This window comes from Papio anubis, chromosome 8 (assembly GCF_008728515.1).
Source record: "Papio anubis isolate 15944 chromosome 8, Panubis1.0, whole genome shotgun sequence".
NCBI lineage: Eukaryota > Metazoa > Chordata > Mammalia > Primates > Cercopithecidae > Papio > Papio anubis.
The window spans coordinates 97,065,761-97,091,889 of record NC_044983.1 but is presented as its reverse complement, the minus strand read 5'-3'; the positions used below and the strand labels follow the sequence as shown (position 1 = coordinate 97,091,889).

General features: G+C 46.7%; 2 protein-coding genes across 8 annotated transcripts in view; one reads left to right on the top strand and one right to left on the bottom strand.

Moving 5' to 3' along the window:
* The window catches only part of NCALD (neurocalcin delta), a 433,033-nt gene extending 414,868 nt beyond the window's left edge, over positions 1–18,165 (top strand). For 4 of the 6 annotated variants that reach the window (XM_031650081.1, XM_017962203.3, XM_021942872.2 and 1 more), the window contains 2 exons: positions 11,822–11,927; positions 15,288–17,962. In XM_031650081.1, the coding sequence (XP_031505941.1) occupies positions 11,822–11,927; positions 15,288–15,385 (204 nt within the window). In that variant the 3' untranslated portion in view covers positions 15,386–17,962. Of the gene's footprint in view, positions 1–11,821; positions 11,928–15,287 lie in introns of all 6 variants that reach the window. The other 2 variants (XM_031650082.1, XM_003903039.4) reach the window with 1 other exon arrangement.
* A 3,817-nt stretch (positions 18,166–21,982) lies between these two features.
* The window catches only part of GRHL2 (grainyhead like transcription factor 2), a 184,672-nt gene continuing 180,525 nt past the window's right edge, over positions 21,983–26,129 (bottom strand). For both annotated transcript variants that reach the window (XM_003903037.5, XM_009213448.4), the window contains exon 16: positions 21,983–25,110. In XM_003903037.5, the coding sequence (XP_003903086.1) occupies positions 24,996–25,110 (115 nt within the window). In that variant the 3' untranslated portion in view covers positions 21,983–24,995. The remainder of the gene's footprint in view (positions 25,111–26,129) is intronic.

Below are 26,129 nucleotides of genomic sequence, written 5' to 3'. Positions count from 1 at the left end.
CCGTGTTGGGAGATCCACTGCTCTCTTCAAAGCTGTCAGACAGAGTCGTTTGCGTCTGCAGAGGTTTCTGCTGCTTTCGTTGTTGTTTATCTGTGCCCTGTCCCCAGAGGTGGAGTCTACAGAGACAGGCAGGTTTCCTTGAGCTGCTGTGAGCTCCACCTAGTTGGAGCTTCCCAGCGGCTTTGTTGACCTACTTAAACCTCAGCAATGGCAGGCGCCCCTCCCCCAGCCTCACTGCTGCCTTGCGGTTAGATCGCAGACTGCTGTGCTAGCAATGAGGGAGGCTCCGTGAGCGTGGGACCCTCTATCCCACTATCATGCCCGGCTAATTTTTATATGTTTAGTAGAGACGGGGTTTCACCATGTTGGCTGATCTTGAACTCCTGACCTCAGCTGATCCGCCTGCCCCAGCCTCCCAAAGTGCTGGGATTACAGGCATGAGTGACCGTGCCCGGCCCCCATTCACTTTAAATGATGTCTAAATTTCTTAATGAGGCATATAACAGCCTTTGTGACTGGGTCCCCATCTCTCTCAAGACTCTCTCACATTTGTGACCTTTGAATGCTCCATGCCTCAGTTATATGTTAGCTGGAAGATACCAGAAGTCACCGTGGCCTGTCACATCCCACAGCCTTTTCTCATGCGGTGTCCTAGAGTGCACTCTTACCACATCTCCCTCTCACTCCGTGGAGGTGTCTCCTCTGCCCCCCACACCCCAGTCCTATGCACTTAACTCTGTTGTTAATCTCCATCATAACAATGCTTTTGTGTTGTTGTTAATTTCAAGTAGATTGCTGTTTTGTAATCATGAACAACTCCACTGAAAGATATAATTACTTTATGATCTCTTCAACAGGATTTTACCATGTTGAGTGCTGGATATTTTTATAGCTCTATAAATGTTCTTAAACTTTCTTCCGAGACACAGTTAAATTACTTGGAAACAGTTTGAACTTTCCCGGTCTTGCTTTTCAGATTCATTAGCTGACACAAGAGCGGCACTCAGCTAGCGCTGATTATTACCACTACTGAGGCCAGACCTTTCTGACTAGCCAGTGCGCCACAAATCATGAGGCTCTCCCTCTGGCTGAGGGAAACAGGCACGCTTCTGGACCTTGTGGGAGGGCCAGGTGCTCTTTCCTCTAATCCTTCCACTTGGTTCTTTGTTCCCAGTCCTGGGTAGTTTCTTCCCATGTGTAGACTGACTATGCTGACTACTTGAGGGAGACCTGCCACAGCTCTCCGGAGTTCCCTGTGTGCCACTCTCTCTTCTCTTTTACTCTGTCCAGTGATCACTAGCCACTTTAGTGTCTCCAAACTCTCAGTGCCATCTGCCCATCAGTGAGTCCACCAGGTATCACATAGGTCCCCGCTCCTGGCACTGTGGCTTGGAAACTCTCTCAAGTCATTAAGCCGGGGCCAACATAGGACTTACCGCTCATGTTTTCATTTCCTCAGGGATCACTGTCCTTTGTTGCCCAGTTCTCAGCATCTGGTAAACTGTCGTTTCATGTCCATTGTTTTTTGGGTTTGTGGTTGCTGCTGCTTCAGGTGGGAGGGTAAGTTCAATCCCTATGACTCCATCTTGGCCAGAAGCCACACTCTCTACTCTCATGCTGATGTGTTTCTGTGTTGACCTGTCCTGCTGCCACCTGTCCTGTGAGCTCCTTCAAGGCAGGGCTCTGCCGATGCAAAGGGATTTCGCACCATGTTTGTGCTATTCATAAAGTCCGCAAATGTTTGTTGAATAAAGTAAGTGTTAGACTCCAAAACATACAAAGATGAATAAGACAATATCTCTGCCTGGAGGGAACTTAGAAGCCGTTGGGAAGACAAATCTCATGAAGCAGCATTCTAGGCTATCTGTTTTGGGAAAAAAAAAAAAGGAGGAACAGAGAAAACAGTCCAGATGAAGAGGGAGTCAGAGTAAGAGTCAGTCCTAGTGCAGATAGAACTTTCTTGAGGCACTACTTTCGTAGATGTTTTGTAACAAAAGGGTTCTGGTCAAACCAGTTTGAGAAAACCTGGTTTAAATAGATTTCAACAGGTCTCTTTACTGCAGGAATTACCAGAATCTTTAATATGTTCATGTGCGTTGTGATGTTTTGAGAAGGGAATAAAGTAAGCAGTGTTTCCCGATACTGTTTTGATGATGGGATCTCTCTGATCTTAACACATCTTGGAAGGCTGACATTTCTTGGAAAGCGCATTGCGAGACACCTTTACAGCATCGCCGATGTGTGATTGTTCAGCCTTTGTTTCTCTATCTCCAATATCCATGAACCCGCTTCTGCAGAGCAGCCTCTTGCTCTTCTACTGTTGCACACCACAGAACATAAAGTTCTTCCTGTGTTAAGGCTACATCTAACTTCCCATAAGTCTTCAAGTTATAAAAGGGCATAGTGCTGGGTTATTTTAAATAGTAAGCTCCCCTAGTGTGCAGAGAGTACAGTGTACAGATCTTGGACTCTCTCATTCCGTTTAAGAATCACAGTATCTAGCTGGGCGCGGTGGCTCACAGCTATAATTTCCACACTTTGGGAGGCTGAGGCAGGAGGATCACTTGAGCCCAGGAGTTTCAGACCAGACTGGGCAACATAGTGAGACTCTGTGTCTACAAAAAATTAAAAATTAGCCCAGTGTGGTGGCGCATGCCTGTGGTCTCAGCTACTCGGGAGGCTGAGGTGGGAGGATGGTTTGAGCCCAGGAGTTCCGAAGTTGCAGTGAGGTATCATCATGCCACTGCATTCCAGCCTGGGAGACAGAGTGAGACCCTGTCTCAAAGAGAAAAAAAAGAATCACACTATCACAAAGGGACCAGTACACGAAGTGGTTCAGTGGTTTCAAACTCCATTTTCAGCAGCAAAAATGGTTCTTCACTTCTATGCGAAGTACTGTTTTTTAAATCTATAATCTGAGGACAACCAGGTGCTGCTGAACTTCTGTTGTCCATAGTCTGCTGTCAGAGACTTAGGTGTCTGGTTTCCTGTTATAACACCCTATATTTTGTGATGAAATATCTGGTTTCCTTCAGAGAAGAGGTTGAGCGTTAATTCTTGGAATTTTGCCTGCCCTCAGTTAATTGCACAACCTTGATCAGTGCAGACCTCAGTCCTCCCTTTCCAACATTCCAAGAGATTGTTTTTTCAAAGAGAAAAAGAAAAAAAAAAAATGTAGGCCACAGGGAAGCTGATAGGGGCTGTGGCCACAGCAGAGAGCTGTCTCAAGCCTGGCACGGGCAGAGTCAGGGCTGGGCTCCTGGGTGTCCCAAAGCTCTGCATTTACCCAGAGACAAGAAAAGGACTTTTCAAGTTTAATTAAAAAACAGGATGACCCTGCTAGGCCTCTCATTGACATTGCTAAAAATAAAGTAGGGAAGTAGCCTGGTCTCTTCACGGTTTAATCCCATTACATGTAGAAGGGGTGGGGACTGGAGCTAGTAAAAGACATGATTTGTCTCAGATGGCTGTCTGGGGTCGTGTTTATCTCCTCTGTGCTATGCAATCCCAGATTTTAAAGTTCTGATACAATCAGCTCTCGGTTGTTGATGCCGTGGGAAGGGAGCAAAGGGACAGACAGTCCTGCCACTGTGGCTCTGCAGGGCTGTCACTCACTCACTCACTCTGGGGGCCACTGGGACTCGTCGCCTTGGCTCTCTGCTCACCGCTCTGGTACCACCCCTGACATAGGCCTGGCTTTGTAAATAACCCACTAATTCCTATCTGATCTGAGTGTCACAAAAGAGTTATCTGTGAGCCCCTTGAAGAAGACCCCCACGAAGAAGACCCCCACTTCCTCCTCATACGCACAACACGCTCAGACATGGTGCCTCCCACCCCATTCCAGAAGCCCTGCTTGCACATATGTTCACGTCGGGGCCTTCTGACTCTGTTCATTTTGTGGAGGAAGTAGTGGGAGTTGTTTGTTTGTTGTATTAACTGATTCTCATTTCTCTGTGACAGCCTCACTCCTTTAGCCTAATACTGAATACCAAGACTCTGGAAGACTTTCCGTTGAGTGTGAGAGCTTCACACATTCATGTGTTTGCTTGAGCTTTCATGCATTTCTTCAACCAAGGGTGTTAAGGGAATAACCCCTAGATTATTACACAGTTGATTTTGCATCAGAATCCCAAGAAGAAGAGTTTCATGGGCCACAACCTTAGACACTGAAGGTCCCAAAGGGTGCTCCAGACCAATGGGTTTTACTTGCCACTAGGGGACCCAGAGGTAGCCTAGGCAAGGGCTTTCATAACAGCTATCAAGGCATTGCTGGGATGACTATACGCATCTAAATGGGGATTATTGAAAAATAACGTGTTTTTGGTGCCCCATATGAGACCTCCCAACTCCTGTGCTAGAAGACTGTGAGACATGAAATAATAGAGAGCGGCCAGGCACAGTGGCTCAGGCCTATATTTCCAGCACTTTGGGAGACTGAGGCAGGAAGATCTCTTAAGCCCAGGAGTTCGAGACCAGCTTGGGCAACATAGGGAAACCACATCTCTACAAATATTTTCTGAAAAATTAACTGGGCATGGTGGTGCATGCCTTTGGTCCCAGCAACTCAGGAGGCTGGGACAGGAGGATTGTCTGAGATCAGGAGGTCAAGGCTGCAGTGAGCCATGATAGCATCACTGCACTCCAGCTCGGGCAACAGAATGAGACCTTGTCTCAAATAAATAAATAAATAAATAAAAATAGAGAGCATATCAGTCTTGTTGACAATTGTATTTCCACCACTTAGCACAGAGTAGACAATACATAATTATTAAATAATTTATAAATGACTAGTTTTCTTTTTTAAAATTTTACTTTAAGTTCTTGGATACATGTGCAGAATGTGTAGGTTTGTTACATAGGTATACGTGTGCCATAGTGGTTTGCTGCACCTATCAACCCATCATCTAGGTTTTAAGCCCTGCATGCATTAGCTATTTGTCCTAATGCTCTCCCTCCCCTTGACCCCCACAACTGGCCCCAGTGTGTGTTGTTCCCCTCCCTGTGTCCATGTGTTCTCATTGTTCAGCTCCCACTTATGAGTGAGAACACACGGTGTTCGGTTTTCTGTTCCTGTGTTATTTTGCTGAGGATGATGGCTTCCAGCTTCATCCGTGTCCCTGCAAAGGACACGATCTCATTCCTTTTTATGGCTGCATAGTATTCCATGGTATATATGTGCCATATTTTCTTTATCCAGCCTATCATTGATGGGCATTGGGGTTGATTACATATCTTTGCTATTGTAAATAGTGCTGCAGTAAACATACATGTGCATGTGTCTTTATAGTAGAATGATTTATATTCCTTTGGGTATATACCCAGTAATGGGATTGCTGGGTCAAATGGTATTTCTGGTTCTAGATCATTGAGGAATCGCCACACTGTCTTCTACAATGGTTGAATTAATTTATGTTCCCACTAACAGTGTAAAAGCATTCCTATTTCTCCATAGCCTCGTCTGCATCTATTGTTTCTTGACTTTTTAATAATTACCATTGTGACTGGCATGAGACGGTACTTCATTGTGGTTTTGATTTGCATTTCTCTAATGATCAGCGATGTTGAGCTTTTTTTTTTTTTTCATGTTTCTTGGCTGCATAAATGTCTTCTTGAGAAGTGTCTGTTTATATCCTTTGCCTACTTTTTGATGGGGTTGTTTTTTTTCTTGTAAATTTGTTTAAGTTCCTTGTAGATTCTGGATATTAGCCCTTTGTCAGATGGATAGATTGCAAAAATTTTCTCTCATTCTGTAGGTTGCCTGTTCACTCTGATGATAGTTTCTTTTGCTGTGCAGAAGCACTTTGGTTTAATTAGGTCCCATTTGTCAATTTTGGCTTTTTTTGCTTTTGGCAATTTCATCATGAAGTCTTTGCCCATGCCTATGTCCTGAATGGTAATGCCTAGGTTTTCTTCTAGGGTTTTTTATGGTTTTGGGTTTTACATTTAAGTCTTTAATCTATTTTGAGTTAATTTTTGTATAAGGTGTAAGGAAGGGGTACAGTTTCAGTTTTCTGCATATACCTATCCAGTTTTCCAGCACCATTTACTAAATAGGGAATCCTTTCCCCATTACTTGTTTTTGTCAGGTTTGTCAAAGATCCGCTAGTTGTAGATGTGTGGTGTTATTTCTGAGGTCTGTGTTCTCTTCCATTGGTCTATATGTCTTTTTTGGTACCAGTACCATGCTCTTTTGGTTACTGTAGCCTTGTAATATAGTTTGAAGTCAGGTAAAACGATGCCTCCAGCTTTGTTCTTTTTGCTTAGGGTTGTCTTGGCTATACAGGCTCTTCTTTGGTTCCATATGAAATTAAAATTTTTTATTCTAGTTCTGTGAAGAATGTCAGTGGTAGTTTGATGGGAATAGCATTGAATCTTTAAATTACTTTGGGCAGTATGGCCATTTTCACCATATTGATCCTTCCTATCCATGAGGATGGAATGTTTCTCCATTGGTTTATGTTCTCTCTTATTTACTTGAGCAGTGTTTGTAATTCTCCTTGAAGAGATCTTTCACCTCCCTTGTTAGCTGTGTTCCTAGGTATTTTATTCTCTTTGTAGCAATTGTGAATGGCAGTTCATTTATTATTTGGATCTCTGCTTGTCTATTGTTGGTGTATAGGAATGCTTGTGATTTTTCCACATTGATTTTGTATCCTGAGACTTTGCTAAAGTTGTTTATCAGCTTAAGGAGTTTTGGGTCTGAGACGATGGGGCTTTCTAAGTATAGAATAAAGTCATCTGCAAGCAGAGAAAATTTGACTTCCTCTCTTCTTATTTGAATACGCTTTATTTCTTTCTCTTGCCTGATTGCCCTGGCCAGAACTTCCAACTATGTTGAATAGGAATGGTGAAACAGGGCATACCTGTTTTGTGCCAGTCTTCCAGCTTTTGCCCATTCAGTATGTTATTGGCTGTGGGTTTGTCATAAGTAGCTCTTATCATTTTAAGATATGTTCCATCAATACCTAGTTTATTGAGAGTTTTTAACATGAAGGCCTTTATCAAAGGCCTTTTCTGATCTATTGAGATGATCATGTGGTTTTTGTCATTGGTTCTGTTTATATGATGGATTATGTTTATTGATTTGCATATGTTGAACCAGCCTTCACATTCCAGGGATGAAGCCAACTTGATCATGGTGGATAAGCTTTTTGATGTACTGCTGGATTTGGTTTGTCAGTATTTTACTGAGGATTTTTCCATCAATGCTCTTCAGGGATATTGGCCTGAAGTTTTCTTTTTTTGTTATTGTGTCTCTGCCAGGTATTGGTATCAAAATGATACTAGCCTCATAACACGAGTTAGGGAGGAGTCCCTCCTTTTCAATTGTTTGGAATAGTTCCAAAAGGAATCGTACCAGCTCCCCTTTGTACCTCTGGTAGAATTCGACTGTGAATCCATCTGCTTCTGGGCGTTTTTTAGTTGGTAGGGTATTAATTACTGCCTCAATTTCGCAACTTGTTATTGGTCTATTCAGGGATTTAACTTCTTTCTGATTTAGTCTTGGGAGGGTGTATGTGTTCAGGAATTTATACATTTCTTCTAGATTTTCCAGTTTATTTGCCTAGAGATATTTATAGTATTCTCTGATGGTAGTTTATATTTCTGTGGTGTCAGTGGTGATATACCCTTTATCATTTTTATTGTATCTATTTGATTCTTCTCTCTTTTCCTCTTTATTAGTCTAGCTAGTGGTCTATTTTGTTATTTTTTTCAAAAAAACAGTTCCTGGATTCATTGATTTTTTGAAGGGTTTTTTGTGTCTCTGTTTCCTTCAGTTCTGCTCTAATCTTAGTTATTTCTTGTCTTCGGCTAGCTTTTGGATTTGTTTGCTCTTGCTTCCCTAGCTCTTTTAATTGTGATGTTAGGGTGGCAATTTGAGATCCGTCTAGCTTTCTGATGTGGGCATTTAGTGCTATAAATTTCCCTCTTAACACTGCTTTAGCTGTCTTTTGTTTCTGGTATGTTGCAAATGACTAGTTTTCAATTCTCTGAACACCACGGACTGCAAATAAGGAAGGCAACAGAGGTAAATTTGGGAAATGAATGTGAATAAGAAAATCAAATTTAATGATACTTCCATCTTTTGTTGCTCATTGGAGAAATACAGATCCCTAAACACTGTGAGGCCTCAGTGGTCTTTCCCTGCTTGCTCTAGAGCCACATCATGTACTGTACGCCCCCACACTCTGTTGATCTCCTTGCCACGCTCCCACCCTGGGCTTCCATGTGGTGGTTCCCTCATCCCTGACTTATTTAAGCCCTATACTTTCTTCACATCTTTACTCAATCCTCAGTCCTCAGAGAAGCCTACCCTAACCCTTCTGGCAAAACCTAACTCTCCCACTGTGTCAACACAGAAGCCATGCACTCTTCTTTCTAGCACTTTTCTCAACAATGGTTTTATGTGTATTTCTTTATTTTACTAATGTCTGCCTTATTTCACAGCAAAAACCATGAGGGAAAGGATTAGATCAATGTCAATATCTGGTACACAGTAGTTGCTTATACATATTTGATGCATGACTGAGTGAGTGGATGGATGAAGAGGCAGTCACCTAAGAGCAGGGATTTCCATGACCTGGGGTCCATGAATCAGCTTCTAAATCCCCAAACCTGAGATCGTCTGTAGTGATGGGTGGGTTTGCATGGTTTCTAAGGGAAAAGCTCAAAGCTTTTGACAGATTAAAAATATTTAAGGGGTTTCACAGAATATGTTTAATTATATGAAGAGAGAGAGGAGAAAAAGAAAAGAAGAAACTGAAAAAAAAAACATTTAAAAGGATAAAGGGGAACTTTGTAAATTGGAGCAGCGCAGAAGAAAGGTGATAGAGGGGAAAGAATGAGAGGGCAACTGGGGGACAGTTATTCCTGAATAAATTCTCTAAACTAAGTGAGGTTGACTGTATTCAAGACCCTATGTTAGGCACTATCAGGGATTCAAAAAATAGCCAGATGTGACTGCTACCCTCACATCTAAAAGGAGAACATCCTGGGTATGAGTTCAGGGTAAATGGAAGGAAGTGATACAAGAGAGGCTGAGATGGAGCCCTTTGCTAGCCCCGAGGGAGGGAGATTACACATAGCAGTAGAAGAAGGGAAGATGATGGAAGGCTTCCTGGACGAGGGTAACATTTCTATCTATTCTTAACACATGGATAAGAGTCCAAGGAGGAGGGGAGATGGGGTAGGTGAGCAGTCAGATGAGAGAATATAAACAAAGTTGCTTGTCCAGGACACCAAGGAGCATATCATATTGTCAGACTCTTGACAACAGCCTTTGTGGAGCATCCGAGCTGGGAGACACCTCCTATGGCCAGTCACAGGCACAAAGCCAGGGGCATCTAGAAGTACCACATGAGACAACCTTACTGAGGCCAGACAGACATGGAGAAGGAACAATCCAGCCCCAAAGAAGATTGAGAATGAATAAATACACAGCCCCCTTAAAACTTCTGGCAAAAATGAACTCCTCCCTTGTCCATAAGTGCTCTTCCCCGCAATACCTCTGCAACTCCTGAAATGGCTCCACGCTCTCTCCTTTAAAGAGATTGTGCTAATGTGATCCGCAGGGACGCCAATTTCTAGATGTTGTGTTATTGTTGTCCTAAGATTCCTGGGCTTAAGAATTCACCAAATATTTAGATCATATGAGCTCGAAACGTATGTGACGGGTGTGCATGTTTTCCTAGTTGGTGCCGATTCCCTTTTGACTAGGTCAAGAGTTACGAAAAGCTTCCACTGTGGGAGCAAAGCAAGCTGGGGAGAGGTTGCTAGACCTCAAGACTTTTGCTGGTGTGAAAAGACACCTGCTGTCTACTGTTACTAAATCTTCACCTGGGCCTGTTAAATCTCAGGGCCTCTCTTCTCCCATTTGCAAAAACAGCTCCATCTCTCTGGCCTTTCCTAGCTACCCCAAGAACTTAGGTGTCCCCGGCAGTGAGGCACATGGCACTACAGCCCCAGCACAGTTGGTGGAGTAGACCTGGGCTGGGATGACAGCAGGCAGGGGACCGTGATGAGGAGAAAAGACGATGGCTCCCCTCTTGTCTCCAGAACACACTTCAGTGAGCATTTCTTGGGAATGAAATGGCTCAGCTTACCCCAGGGACACTCATAATCCTAGACAGCACCCTAACTCTGCACTTTACCTCCCAGAATAAGTCACTGCGGAGTCAGCTCTGGAGTTCAGTAAGCACGTTGGGTGGGTTTGAGGCAGACTCAGGGAGCCTGTCCAGAGGCGTCCCTGAGGGACGGGATCAGCCTAAGGGCCAGAACACTGGGTGAGTCCGTTTTCATTCTTATTTGGACTGAGATTAGAGTACTTACCCTACTTTATCCAGAACATGTAAGGGACTTCTAGCAGGGTTGGTCCTGAGCAAGACTGTAAAGCAACTCGGTTGAACCTTCAGTGTCTTTTTCTGCTCCCACCTTTCCCATTTAGAGGTGACTCCCCACAGCTGCTTTCCTTTCTCTGTCCTCTCCACCTGCCTGGCTGCCCCTAGAGCTCCAGGACTTTCTGAAATTTTCTGCCTATTCCCTGTCAAAATTTATTTTTTCTAAAACTTGTCCCCAAGACTAAGATGCCCAAAGTGACTCTGATTAGGAAAGTCATGATCTGGGGATAAAAACAATGACTTTTCATTCCTCTTCCCAAATAAAAACTACCTTCGACCACAGAGGCCTTTGGGCCCTTACTGAGTCCCATGTGGAGGTCACAGGCAGTGGAGTGATAGTTTCAGTAGTGCTTACAAAACTCCACAGAATCCTCTTTCGCCCATCAGATGTCATAGCTGTACCTAGTTTAGCTCAGGCCTGAGGTTGTGTAATAATTCAGAGCTCTGATGGCAGGTGGTTTCCATCTCAGAACTACCTGGGAGCTTGCTGAGAAGGAACGTGAGACCATTGTCACACGCGGGGGAAAAGCACTGGAATGGACTGGAAGTCTGCCTGGGGGAACATATGGCACACACTTACAGAGTGTCACATGTCTGTCATCCTTGAGAGGTCATTGTGGACCCTCAAGGGTCCGCGATAGGCATCCACTTACCTCTCTAGCCTGAGGAATGTCATCTGCAGCCTTGCTCCTCAAAGTGGGGACCTTGCTTCTCAAAGCAGGGTCTTTAGAACAGCAGCATCAGCATCACACCGGAGCTCATTAAAAATACAGACTCTCAGCCCTGCCCCTTCCCCCAGCACTACCCAATCAGATTCTGCATTTTAACAAGATTCCCAGGGGATTTGTATGCACATGAACAATGGAGATGGCTAGGAGAGGTGGCTCATGTCTGTAATCCCAGCACTTTGGGAGACCGAGGTAGGAGAAGCTTGAGCCCAGGAGTTTGAGACCAGCTTGGGCAACATAGTGAGACCTCGTCTCTCCAAATATAAATTAATAAATAATTTTTAAAAATTAGCCGTGTGTGGTAGGGAGTACCTCTAGTCCCAGCTGCTTGGGAGGCTGAGGTGGGAGGATTGCTTGAGCCTGTGAGATCGAGCCTGCAGTGAGCTGTGAGTGTGCCACTACACTCCAGCCTGGGTGACAGAATGAGAGACCCTATCTCAAAAAACAAACAAAAAACACTGGAGACACAGGGTCTTCCTGCTGGTTGTCCCTCCTGAAGGTCCTCACTGGAGGAGAACAAGCTTTGTGGGCCTAGCTTCTTCTACCTGTGCCGCCACATCTTATACCAATCAGCAGGGATAGGACTAGGTCCAATGCAGATGGGGACATTCCCTTCAACCCGCATTTGGGAGGTTTAATGATTGTGTGCCATACCGTTTTTCTGTCTTACCACCATGTTGCTTCTGTCCCCAGGCAATCTATAAGATGGTTTCCTCCGTAATGAAAATGCCTGAAGATGAGTCAACCCCAGAGAAAAGAACAGAAAAGATCTTCCGCCAGATGGACACCAATAGAGATGGTAGGAGGCGGGGGCTGCACTGCTTAGCTCAGATGAGGGTTGCTAGAAGGACTGGGGAGTCCATACTGGGAAGTGCCACTTGAGGTCCTTCATGCGAGTGGCTCATCCTCCAAGCCTCCTGAGTAGGTAGGAGGGGAGAGGACCAGGTGGCCACAGGAGAACTGAGCCCAGAATTGTGGGAAATGCCTTATTTCTAGTCTTTTCTATCCTCCTTGTAGGTCAACTTCTACCTCCAAGAAAATAGAATGGATCTTGTGGGGCAAGAATGAAAGGACCCAAGAAACCATTGTTAGCACAGACCCATCCTTGGGACAGGCTTAAGCCACAGCAGGCTGGGGCCCTGCAGTCCAGGTCATCAAAATGGGGAGAGGGTTGTTATTCTGTTGTTCTACCCAGGTGCTGACAGCCTTCACTCCAGCCTGCCGAAGGGGTTTTGTTGGAGTCTCCTGTGCATGCACTGAGATGTTGTGTTTCCCAGAGACAGTGGGCTCCCACAGTCACTGGGGTGCCAGGGCTAGTGGTGAGGGAGTAAGGTGCCCAGCAGGTTCCCACCCGGATGGTGCCACCCACAATTCAAACCCAACAAAGTGAAAAAGAGAGTTGAATTTCAAACTTAACAGAAGGATTTTAGATCTTAAATTGCCAGAGAGAATACAGAAAGCCCAATTATCCTTGAATTTCAGATAAACAGCAAACAATTGTTAGGATTAGTATGCCAAACTAAAAAAGTCACTTGCTGTTTATCTGAAATTCAAAGTTAACGGGGCGTCCTGTATTTAATTTGCCAGATCTGGCAACGCTATTTAAATGTTATACTTGAGTGAAAAGCGCTCAGCTCAGGGCCAGGCTCTGTAGCTCTTGCTGTTATTATCAGCTCACCCGATCTGTTCAGAGGCCCCGGCAATTCTTGTCAACCATGTGCACATGCACTTGGGCCCCCACCTGGCGCTGATCTACAGAACAATAGAAGCCTTCGCCATAGAGCGAGCCTCTGTCTCTTTTTATCCCCCGCCCAGGTACAGCTGCCTGAGAATCTGGGTTTGTGTGGTATGGGCCAATCTGCTTGCTTTGTTTCCTCCACAAAGGTGCCATTCCATTTTGAAACATCCTATGTCCCTTTATTTGCTTTGATTTACAATGAATAGTTGTGACTAAACAAGCATGGGATTATTTTAATTAACCTGTTGATGTTAAACTGCAGATTTTACTGGTACTCAAGAGCACAATGGGTTTGTGCTGTGCTCTAGGTCCAGACACCTCTTTAGGATAGGGCTAAAGGATGGGAGAAGATCAGATGTCACAGGATAAAGCCCTAACGCTGTGTTGATCGTAGGCAATGAATTAGGGTCTCTCCATTGGTTCTTTGCTGCTGTAGGATCGCAGAGCCCTGATTGAGTTAGCATTCTCAGAGCACAACTCACTGCTAAAGACCTGTGCCCTTCTAAGGGAAATCCTTGTGTTTAAAATTAAATTAAATTTTCAAAGGTTAGGGTTGGGGGAGGAGGGTGGGAGCCATAGAAGGAAGGCGGAAGAGGGGCTGTAAGTTCACAACTCTCAGAGAAATCTTAGCCCAACCAGGGGACGGGGTGCTTCAGCTCAGTGCTTGGCTACTGGACTCCAGAATTATGGCCACCTGCACCCCTCCCTGTCTAGAGCAGAGCAGACCTCACCTAGAGTCTCCTACCCTTAGATTTAGCTTACCTGATGCTCTTGGGAACTAACCTCTGGCCTCTGATTTGAAGAGAAAAATCTGGGTCCACAGGCAAGTTCTCCTAGGAGCCAACTCTGAAGCATGCAGACAGTTAACTGAAGAAAGCCAGATATCATGCCGAGCTCCAGGTCTGCCCCTGCTACCTCCAGCTGGTGCCTCCCAGAGCCGACCTCTGAGAGATTGCAAAGTGTTCGGAGACCACAGCAGTCTCCCTTCTGTCGTGCCTTGCCAAGCTGGAGGAAGTCATCACCATTTTAACTACTGTGGACAGGGCGGGACTCATAAAAAATGGCCAGAACACAAAGCTTGGCGGGGATCAGCTCTACAAATTAAAAATAAATTAATAAATACATCCCTATGTTTTTCCTTCATGGAGATAAAGTGGGTTTCGTTAAGCAAGAACTAGGTTCTGGTGGGGAGGGAATTGTGGCTGAGGATAAGATATGTTTGTTGGTGTTTCTGTTGGGGGAGGCCCCCTCCTGTCGGGTTTGGAATAAGTTGGGAAATAAAAGAGGACAGAGGTCAAAAGATGGAGAGACACTGGAGGCTATGGCTTAGCGTGAGAGTCCAAGGGCGTGCTGAAAAACCCACAGGCGTGCAGAGCCAGGCAGGCCAGGTGCTGCCCTTGGAGGAGCAGATGGAAATAAATCCTCTCTCGTGCAGCTCCTTCCAAGAGAAAAAGGGAGGGCAAGGCTGGGCGAAGATGCCTGGCAATTCCTCCCAAATTTACCAATCTAGCATGTCACTTCACTCCCAGGGGCGAGGTAGACAAGCAGGAAGGGTCCTTCTGGAAGCACCAGGAATGGGGAAAGCCTTGCAGTCCCCCCAACTCCTACCCCACCGCCCCCTCCTCTCCTCAAGTGACAGAAGGGCCTTCCTGGAAAAGAATTCCATACGTGCTCCAGCGTATGCAGAAAGGAAAGGTCACCGGGGTCTAAGTGGGAGCCCAGGCTGCTAAGCCTCCCTCCTCCAGCCATCAGGGTAGCAGGAGAGCACCCTGAGAGGCAAAAACCCATGGGTTACCCTCTGCCTTGAACACATACCCTGCTCTTCCCCTGACCTCAGATGGAGGCACAACTGTCTTCCCGTGGTGTTTGTATAAACAAACACTTACGTCCACGACTTCTTCCCCAAGATAGGATGGGCTCTTGCAGCAAACCTAAGAACACAGAGTGGCATGAAGAACACGAAGTGGCTCAGAAGGCTCCGGGGAACATCATGGGAACCAACTGGGTGCTGCCAGGGCCCAGCTTGTTCTCATAAAGGCAGGAGGGCCACTTATTTTACAAATGCTGAGTGAGCCTCTCCAGGGCGCCTGGAGCCAGGAGGTCAGGGACAAAGTCAGCGTCATCCACCACCCTCTCCCCAGCCCCGGGCCCAGGGCCGGGCACACAGTGCGCTCTCAGGCAGCGGTGTTTGATTGCCACTTGCACTGTCCTAAGTGCTGGCAATGCCATGGTGAACGAGGCAGCAGTGTTCCTGGAGAGTCCCCTGCGCTCTTCCCCGGGACAGGTGAGTGCTGTGTATCACAGCGGCAGTGAGGCTGCAGGCAGAAGGTGAACCGACGCTGCCCAGCACACAGTAGTGGGAAGGGTGTGAGCTCATGCAGCTGCCACCAGCCACCACTCACCCGTCCTCTTGCTTCCTAGGAAAACTCTCCCTGGAGGAGTTCATCCGAGGGGCCAAAAGCGACCCGTCCATAGTGCGCCTCCTGCAGTGCGACCCGAGCAGTGCCGGCCAGTTCTGAGCCCTGCGCCCACCCATTGAATTGTAGAGCTGCTTGTGTTCCCTTTTGATTCTTCTTTTTAACAATTTTTTTTTTTGCCAAACAATATCAATGGTGATGCCGTCCCCTGTGCGGTCTGATGCGCCTTCCTCCGTGACGCCTTCAGCTTCTTTTGTCGTGGATGCTTCGTGGGAATGCCCAGAGCCCCAGTATGCTTGTGGAGAGCATGGACAGACTTTGTGGTGTTCATTGTTTGACAGTTTTTAAGCGTTACTATTATTTTTTCTTTTGATTCTAATGTCTCTGTTCTAAAACCTAAGACTCGGGGGTGGGGGGAAAAGAAGGGAAACCCATCCAGTCCCGTGATTCTATTGCAAGCTTCAAGGGGCTTATTGTTTGAAAGACAAAACTCCCCGCCTGGGTCTGTTGTCATACATGCCGCTGTAGGGGTGATGGATGGCAGCGGAGGCTGGATTCCCCAAGAACAAGTTACCCTCTGGGGTGAGGCTATTCCAGGGAGCTGGGACATTTCCCCATGGGGGCCCACTCCCCCCTCTTCCCCAGCAGGTTGTAGTTTCTAAGCTGTGAACATTTCAAGGTAAATTAATAGAGGAGAGGAAAAAGATGGCTCAGCTATTTTTTCACAGGTTTACACTAGTTGAGCTAATATGCATGTCTTTGGAAATTAAACACAAATGGTAACCTAGTTCAAAACCAGACCCATCTTGTTGCCTATTGTGATAAAATAAAAAGACTGCTGTATATAACATATTGGGTATTGCAGACCAAATTAAGTGTTTTGCCTTGTTTAAATGAAATGCATGTTTAGTGAGCACTAATACAATCTTATTCCAGAAGACTGTTTTTAGTAGCTTATTGTGAAGTAAGACAACTATAATGAATGTCTATGTCTTGTTTTGAAGTCGTATCTGTCTTTGCACAAATGTACCAATCGACAAGTATATTTTATATATTCCATAAAAATACAAAGTAACCCTGACTAGGGCCCAACCTTAATTTTGAATGTGTTTCCAGAGTGGCCGTGCCTAGAGGGCAGATGCAGAACAGGTGGTAGTGGGACAGGACAATTGGAGCACAGCAATGTTAACATGTATTACGGGGAACCAGGAGTGTGGTTTGCCTCCCAGGCCCAGCAGCCCATTGACAGCATTAGACTGGCGGCATGGTGCTTTTCTGAGCAGATCAATACTCTGCAGACTCGGAAAAAAAAAAAAATTGCATACATTCTTGGAACTTCCCAGTGGTTTAATCTGTGTGCATGGTTAGGGAGCCAGTTCTGGAATATTCAGTTTCCCTGCCCCTGTTAAAAAGTCAGAGGTTGGGCAGTCATCAAATTCATCATAAAGACAAGGGCAAGTGCATCTGTGGTTTCCAAGGCCCCCCGATGGAGAATCCAAAAGTATTTTCCATTGCTGTGCTCTTTGAATGCAGACTTCTATTTCCAGAAGTGACAGCACAAGTCTGAGTTGCTGTTTGGTCTGGTGACCTCAGACACACTGATTTGAATTGAAAGCTAAGAGTGAAAATGTGCTGGTTACAGGCGAGTCATATTCTCGCAAGTAGCTGGCAAAGGGAGGCCCAAATACTTGAGGTTGTTCATGGGGAATTTGCCCGTAAGAGAAGACAGAGAGGTCCCCAGTGGGTATATTTACTGCCAAGCCACTTGCCGAAGAACAGGAACCACAGAAAGAGAGACATCGTAACCAGGAGAAAAACGTGGCCGAACATGCTAACCTCCAGGTTTCTATGTATGACTTGAGTCTGCTGTAACTGGTAGCAGAAATCCAAATTTGTATGGTAGACCAAAAAGAACCAAATCTGTAGGGTGAAACTTTGAGACCTAGACTCTATAAAAATAATCCGAGTCTTTCCCCAGGGGTCAGTTCCTCACAGTGGTTCTGTACCAAGACTTGCCAAATTCCTCCATGGCCAAGTGTTAAAACCTGTTTTTGAAAACTAGCGAATTAACCTAAGACACAGAAGGCAGACTGGGTGAGGAGACCCAGCATGCCCTATTGGCAGTGCTCAGGAGCTGCATCGCACTTTCCCCTGCTCTGGATCGAAGTCCTAATTCCTTCCTTTAATTCTCCTTTGGTAGGTGGAATCAGTTAATGTTTTGAGAAACTTGCCCGGGCTCTGCCCTTAGTCAAGACATCTCGTTGAGCCAGACCCACTCTGTTCCTTGGAACCTAGAGCTGGAGTGAGGACTAGAGGTCTCCAGCTATTCCAGAAAGAAAAGTGAGCCACATGCAGGCCGATGAATGCCGACACTGCCAGAATGTATGGAAACGGTCCCTGTCCTGGCCTGCCACTGACCCTGTCTGTATTTTCTCGGAGGTGGCTTTTCTCCTTCTCCTTCCCAGGAAGGTCTTTGTATGTCAAATCCAACGCACTCAAGTTTGGCCAAGGGACTCCACAGCACCCAGAAGGCTGCATGCCTCAAGGTTTATGTCACTCCTCTGCTGGGCTGTTCATTGTCATTGCCGTGTTCAGGGACCTTTGGAAATAAAACCTGTTCTGTCCCAAATAAAACCAGCCTGTGATGTTCAAGGGACTGGAATAAAGTGGCTTATGACCTGAAGGATTCTACAGAGTGTTTGACTGTTCATACCTCGTTCAGAGTCGGGGGTTGGGGGACTGGGGGTGTTGTCCCATCCCATCAGTGTGCCCACGGTGGATTTAATAATATATAATTTATAAGTCATAGCCTATGGAGTGGCCCGTATATCAGTTGACTGTGTAGCTCTTGCCTGGCATTAAAGCATGTTTTTGGTTTAACATGATTGTCTGGAACATGAGATTTTCATGCTGAAACTGCTGCCACAGCTGAATCTGTGCCTTATTGAGGCTCTAGCTTCTGATACTGCCTTCCTCCTGGGTGTTCTTCCTGCCTAGAGCAACGCAAGGAACCAAGGTGTGTGAGTGGGGGATGAAAGAGGCTGCTGACCCCAAAGTTCTGTTCCAAGGCATCCTTGGTCTTCATATGAGCTTCCTTACATCCCTCCCTCCATGGTCTCCACTTTCTTCCCATCTCCTCCCCTTCCACAAACTATAGTCCAAATGTTAAGTACAATAAAAGGAGAAACTGAGGCAACCTCCCCTTCAGTGGGATCTGGGTAAGCTTCAGGAAATAAATAATCTCTTCACCCCTCTCAACCTGAGAAGATTCAGTGAAAAAGAAGACATGAGGCAGAGCCTACACTCTGAAAACCAGTTCCGATCACAGTGTTGGCTATTGTTGCTGTCATTGGCCTTGCCTCCAGCACAGGAGGCTGTTAATGTAGAGAAAAGGAGCTGCCAACTTGCTAACTTGAGTGTTAGCCAAGGGAGAGCCTCACGGGCCAACTAGACCTTGTGTGGGGGGTAGAGTTGCCCTCGAGGGAATCTTTTCCTACTGTACACAGTCGGCCACTATGGACCAGTGATGGCCCTGACACCATGAGTCCTGAGCATGAATAACACAAGTCTGATCCTGAGAAGGTGTCTGGGTGTCTCCAGTCTCATCAGAAGCCTGCCTACCAGCAACCTGGGAATTTTCAGCAAATTTCCAAACCCGAGGCTCCTATTTTCAGGGCATTTTCCTGCTGCCCCAACCCAACTGAGTCCCCACACATCCTAGTTTGGTACCCACCAGCTGAGGAAGAGTCCAAGTGTTCTCTCAGTCAAGGTAGAAAGGAGAACACAAGAGCTGCCTTTGAAGGAATGGACCTCCTTCTCTTGCCTGGCTTGTCTTTGCCAGAAGTATGGTGAACGCTTTCCCGAAAAATTCTGGTTTGGAGGTGGCCAAAGAAACAGAGAAAAAAACATTGAGTCTATGTTTTCTAAGTCAGTAGAATATCAGTCAAATCCACCTGGAACAGATGATTGCATAGGGAAAAATATTCAGGCTGAGGGTATCACCAATGATCTATTCATTTCAAGCAGGGTTCTCTACAGGTGAATGCTGACCACATGTCCAGGACTTAGACAGGTCCTGGGCACTTGCAGTACTGGGTGCTAACGTAAAATGCATGGTCCCGTACACCCTTGGGGATGCACACAATGATTACTCTGAGAGCATCCCAGTCTTATTTCATGACTTCTTTTCTAACACTATTCCAGGAAATGGCTGACATTTTAATAGTTTTCTAAAAGAAATGGTGAAAATGCTTCAAAGTGCAGGGGTAGCAGGGCCTTCCAACCCTTATTAAATACTCACCTCTGCTACCAATACATAATCCTCATGAAGACAGACAGGTAAAGACACTGTCTCAAGATGTATTTTTTTTCCAGTACCAGTATTTAATCACTTTATTGGGTTCCCGTTGAGTGTCCAGTGGCGGCCGAACACAGAACCAAGCACTATATGCAATCTTGGAGGTAGGCATGGGGGTGGGGATGGTCGGGGTTATTAGCAAAGAAGCAGGAGACCAAGCTCACAGCCAATGCCTTGAAAACAATTACAAAGTAGCTTACACCTCCATCCCATGGCAGAACAGAAATCAAGTTCTTTCCACAGTGGTCCATGAGGGGTGTTTGCTGCCAGGGATCAAGCGGGTGATGTTCACCTTGGTGCCTTTTCACCATCCTCTTCCTCTTTCTTGCTGCTTCTTGCTGATCAGAGGCCCCACTGTAGAATTCCGGAGTCCCCAAAATTCATTCTTGAGTTTCTAAAATGAATCCCATGCACCCATTAAGAGAACTCAGACACATATAGGGACGAAGGACTCCTGGGAAGAAAGGGTGTGTCGTACTAGGGTGATAGTGCAGAAAACCCACTCAGGGAAGTTAAGTGCAGCTTGACTGACTGTTTATTGGAGACTTTTTAAAAGAAGGGGTTGGCCTTGCTCCAATCTTCCCTTAGGAGAACCTACAGCTGAGAGCAGAGTGGCCTGCCAGGCTCCAGGTGCCATGCCTGTGGAGCCCCTCTGAGGCCATGCTCTCCCGGGAGGTGAATGGCTGCACACAGCAGGGGCATTAGGACCGTGGTTGTCTGTGGCAGGGGCATTAGGACTGGGCCTTCTTGCCCAGAGTGGGACTCCTCCTGTGGGCAACCATTGCCTGGGGCTCCCCACTGACCTGGCTGAGACTTTCTGGGAACTGTGCTATGGTCTGAGACTTTTCCCACATGGACTTCCTCCAATAAATCTGCTAAACTTCTAATCCCATCATGTCATCTACATCTTGGAGGACCTCAAGTGACACAGCGACCTTGCCCTTAACCTTCCCATTGACCCCCCCAGGAACAAAGAGCTCCAACCGTCGAGTCGGCAGCCTTCCCAAAGTGAGGATCACGGTGGTGACTTCTCATCATATCCAGAATGACTAAGGGTAAGAGGGGTCTGTGTGTCTTAGGACTAGGGAGATGACAGCCCTGACTCTCCCAGGGCAAATGTTTGTCATTGTGCTGATAGACACCAGATCACTATCCTTTTGCACCCCGCCTCCTATGAGGGCAGACTATGTCTAACTTGCCTCTCTCTCCAGCACATGGCAAAACATCAGGTCCAGAGTAATTGAACTGAATCAGTGTAGAGAGTGGAAGGCAAGAGCTGGTACTAGACTTCACGACAATGACAATTAGCCATCATCGCCTATCCAACCAGCATCTCATTCCAGGGAGCTGGGTGGCACACATGGTGAGCACCTAACAGCAGGACCGTGGCTGCCACAGGCCAAGGGGGAGGCTGTCTCGGGAGATGTGGAGACCAACTCGTACCCTCAGCTGGACCTACTTGGGCAGCTGGGGAGAGCACCAAGACCTCCTAATAAGGCTGTGGAACAGTCATGACAACACTCCTTGGGGCCTGTTTCTAATCCCAGGATCTCTCCAGAAGGCTCTGCAGTGAGCGCTTCCTCCAGTCCCTGGTCTAGGCATGGAGGCCACTGGAGATGCCGCTGGAGTTGAAGTCGGTCAAGAGAGGCTTCCTAAAGGCAAATGTTTAGCAAAGATTTGAAAGCTGTGGACATGGATAGACAGAGAGATGGGAAGATGTAGAAGAATGTAGAAACGCTACTTGTTTGGAACAGAGCTGCTCTTGGGAGATAATCATGGACAGCGGTTAAAGGAGTGTGGGCAGCCCCACAGAGTGGTGCCCACCAAGGAAACCCCAGCAGATACCGGGATAGTGCATACAGGTGTTCACGTTCGAGCCAACAGATCCTAAGGAGCCTGTGGGTTCCAGGGCAAGAGACTGTGAGAAAACTGGAGTTTGAGCCACATGGTTTCAGCCTCCACGCGGAGGTTGGTGCAGGTGAACTAAGGAAGCAGAAAGCTTTTGTGGAAATTCAAGGGCGAGCAAGTGTGCCTGGGAGATAGGATGGGCAGAAGCAAGTGAACAGAACCAACTCCCTGCCCCAAGGGACTGGCCAAGAATAACCACCCTGGGGAGCCTGCCGTGGTCACACAGAAGCCTTGGAAGTCCTTCAGTCCTCCTCACATTTAACACTGGGGTGAAGCACAGCAAAGTAACTTTACCAGGAAATCCCTGCTCTGTTGAAGCCCAGGACCTGAAGGCGGGGTAGGCAGCTAGAATTTTCCCACATCACACAGAAACCTCTCTCCAGCCAGGTAAAAATCCCCAATACTGGCCACGCAGAAAGCACCAGACACTGTTGTTTTACTCTTATGTTATGAATATTTATTTTTTTCTTCTTAAAAATGTACAAAAAATAAAATAACTGTATTTATAGTTTATAGATTCCCCCTCTCCCATTTACAAAACTATTAAGTTACATTTACCTTTTTTTTAAAACATGAGAGCAAATTGTACATATATCAATCTCCCTTGCTTGTCTTTAAGAAAGGGCCGTTCATAGCATTTGGCACAAACCCTCTATTTCTGTTGCGTTTTCATGATTTTAAATAAGAAGGAAAATAAACATTTGATTCACTTCACGCTTCCTAAGTTTCTGGGCAGGGACATGCCTCACTCTTTTAGAAACCAATTCCAAGATGACATCTGACTGCATTTTTCTGTTGGTCTCAACTTCTAAACACTCATAAAGTCTAAACAATTTGGATATGTATGAGGAAAAACTCTTGTTCTGTTCAGTTCAGACTTTGTTTAAAAAAAAAAGAAAGAAAGAAAAGAAAAATGCTCATTTCACATGTCCATGATCTTCCACGGATTTTTTTAAGCTTATTTATTTGAGTTTGATTAATTTAAGGGGCAAAAAAGAAGAGGCGGCAAGTTTTCCTATCTCTTTGGAGTGTTTTGCTCGGGAAATTTTGCTCATCAAAGTTCAGCTAACATACACAGCGTACACATCAAAGGCAAGCTGGGGTGCTCCGAAGACGCAGAGGGGAACAGATTGAAAGAGATGTGGCACTCGCCACCACCCTCTGGTGGCACTGGCCTCAAATCCCTTGTTGTGGCAATTGTCACCACCATAATTGCTCAAGGACTTAGGAAACATGTGGAGCATCTCCAATTCATCTTCTGCCTTAGGGCAGGACTGGCAAACAGTTTCATAAAGAGGCTGGAGGGAGAGGGGTAGGTTGCCTGTGTCAGGCTGCCAAATCTTTGTCTTTTTCCTACTCTGGAGCCCTATGCCCCAGCCCGAGTATTTGCCGTTGTTATGTCTGCCAATCGTGTTCGAAACTATTCCTAACCCTAGGAGCATGGGAAGTGCATAGTACGACATGTATTTCCAACACTGAATTTGTCCATCTCAGAACAGAGCCCCATTAGTACCCTGGAGGGTCCCCAAGCTGCTGGTCCAGGGCGTGGCAGTCAGAGTGGAGGAGGAGGGGACAAACTGGAGCACAGCTGGATCCACGATGCAAACCTTTGGCACCACAGGAAGGGTTAACATGCCCAGAGGACACACAGAAAGGTGACCCCTCACTGCCGCTCTGAGATCTTCTTGGGCACAGCACCTGCTCTCTGTCCCATTCAATTCCTCCGCAACCTCAAGGAGAAACAGCTGAGCTAGAAGCAGCCCCTCCATCCTGCTCTGCATCTCAGGGGCAGATGAGGCAGGAGCACAGGAAGCCCTGAGAGAAGGGGCCTCCAGGTAAGAGTCAAAGTGCTTTACAAACAAATCTGGGCCGTTGTAGAGAACCTGTCCTAGACCCAGGGCCTTGGGTGCAGGATGTGTCTAACTACCAAAAAGCTAGTGCTTCAGGCCACAAGGGCGAACGCAAACCCCTAAACCTGTCCCCTCAAAGAGAACAGTGGCCCATGATGGTTCATCATTTTGTGACTGTTTAGGGGAGTGTTTTTCTCTTCCAGCTCCCAGGGCGTGTAGCAGGAGACCACAGCTTCTCTCTCCGTTTGCCTCCTGAGGCTGTTTTCACGGGAGCCAGGTCTCTTGGCACATTCTTTCTCACTCACTTCCTTAAAACCCAGCATGCAGGAGCGAGGCAAACAATCGCCCCTTTCCGTCTGGTGGCCCAGGAGGAAGCCCCAGCCGGCCGACTCGGGCTTCGGCAGCAGGCCTTTTAAAGGGCCACTTGAGATGAAGGGCTTGTAAACTGGGAGGCACGGCACAGTGTCCAGGATTCTCATGATAGCCAAAGAGCTCTGCAGCAGGCCCAGGCACAGGGCCCTGATGGCAAACCCCTGCAGAGGCTCTCCAGAAAGCTCAGGCTGTGCCCACAGCCAAAGCTGGAGAAGGAGCTGGGGTCTCAGACAGGATGGCCTTTCCCACGAGACAGCTCAAAGGGAGAGTCAAGGAAAACACATCATTGTGAGATAAACGTGGTGGCCTCGAAGGAGAGTCGTGCCCGTGGAGAGGGAGGGGGGCTTCCTCTGGGGACAGGGAACGAGCCCCCAGGTATGCCCACTGCAGAGTCCATCTCGGCATCAGCTGCAGTCACCTTAACATCCCAAAGGCCCTCTCCCTAGCCCGGCATGTCTCCTGAACGGGCACAGAGGCAAAAACCCCTGTTAAAATGGTCTCCAGGTCTGTGTCTCCTCTAGGCCAGTGGCAGTAAACATGCCCACATACCACAGGTAAAATATATTATTACAATATTATAAACACTATGTACAATGCAGACAGGCAGACTTTATGTGTTACTTACTAATTACACGGTGGCCGATGGTCTTCCTGCACAAGGCCTGGTGGCCACTTGCTGGGAACCCTGGAGGTATTTAGCAAGACGACCTTCCCCAGAGCAACCTGAAGGTGTTTGACCAGAAAGTGGGCATCCACCTCTCGCCCCACCTATGACTACTGCACCCAGAAGTAGCTCATTTTGTCCAGCCACTCGGGAGATGTGGAGGGGTGAGAAAGAAGGGATGGGAATTTTTTAGGCTGTTCGGGATGAGTGTTTCTCTCGAAGGGGGAATGCTGGACGGTCTCATCTGGAGCTAGCAGTGACCTGCAGAGTCCTGGAAGGCCTGGTCCCAGACTCCAGGAAAAGGTGGACAATAAATAGGAATCCGACAGGCCTAAGGCACTTTCCTGAGGGGCTCAGGATTCAGCTCCGTGGTAGGTGCCAGTGGACGGGCCAAGCACACCGACAGTGGGGCCTGTCCCTTGCCCCACTCCCCAGCATAGTCTTGTAACAGCAGTTGTGAGATGAGGGAGACAGGTCTCCGGGTTCTGGGGCCGGGGCTTCTGTCTCTCCCAGGGAGAAACACACTGAGAGCTCCAGCCAAAGTGGATGCCAAACCCAGGGCTAGATTTCCATGAGCGTGACCTTGAAGCCCTCCACCATGCTCTCCATGTTGAGGATGAAGGTGTCCTCGTTCGAGTAGTGCTCGATGATGTTGTCATCCATGTTCACCAAGATGCTGCCATGGAGAGGGGAGGGGTGTGAAAAACAAAGACGCGGTGAACAATGTGCCCAGGGCAAGGGGAGCTCCAGGCTGGGGGTTCTCATAGCCATTCTTTTGCGGTGGAGGCTGGGGGAAGTGGAGGAGAGAGGACACAAGGCAGGGGAAGACTCTCATTCTGTTTTCTTTCCCCAAAAACTAGTTTGAGGAAAGCAAAGCCTCAATTTCTCAGAACTAACTTTCAACCCAACCCGCTTGCTTTATAGATGAGTAAACTGAGGCCCAGGGAAGTTAGGAAGCCCAGAATGACAGAGTTAGTGATTACCAGGGCCAGGACCTAAATTATTAGGCCCCCTCTTTTTCATTAAACCATATTGCCTCTTGAAAATGCGTTTTTAAAACGGCATTGCCTCTACTTTTAGGAGGAAGAGGAAAATAAGCAAGAATTGCAGCTACCCTTTTTTGAGCATGTTGACCTTGTATTTAGTTCTCACAGCGACTGTGAAGGTAGGTGTCATCATCGCCATTTTGCAAATGAGAAAACTGAGCTCAGCAAGGTTAAATTGTTTCCCCAAGTTCATTCAGTTAGTGCATGGCTGAGCTTGATTTTGAAATTAGCTTTACCTCGTTCTGACACTTGTACTTTACCACCTATGACCTACTCCTTGGCTAACTATCCCTGGTAGAGTTTTAAGAAAGCCAACAGCTTCCAGAGACTTCCATAATTTCCTTAAGCCAATTTCATGATTTGAAGTCAGACAGATGCTAGTTTGAGAATGAACCACTGACTCTATCATTTTACAGTTATGTGTCAGCAGGCAAGCTGTTTAGCCTTTCAGAGCCTCAGTTTATTCTTCTGTAAAAATAAGAGCAGTCGCCCAGCTTTCAAGGATTGTTTATAGGATAAAAACATTTAGCACAACACCTGACACAGAGCTTGATGAAAGCAAAATGTTATCATCAGCATGTACCTCTGCACTGAGGATTTCTGCTCGGCAATAAGACTGTGAGACACCACTCAAATCTCACTGTCAGAG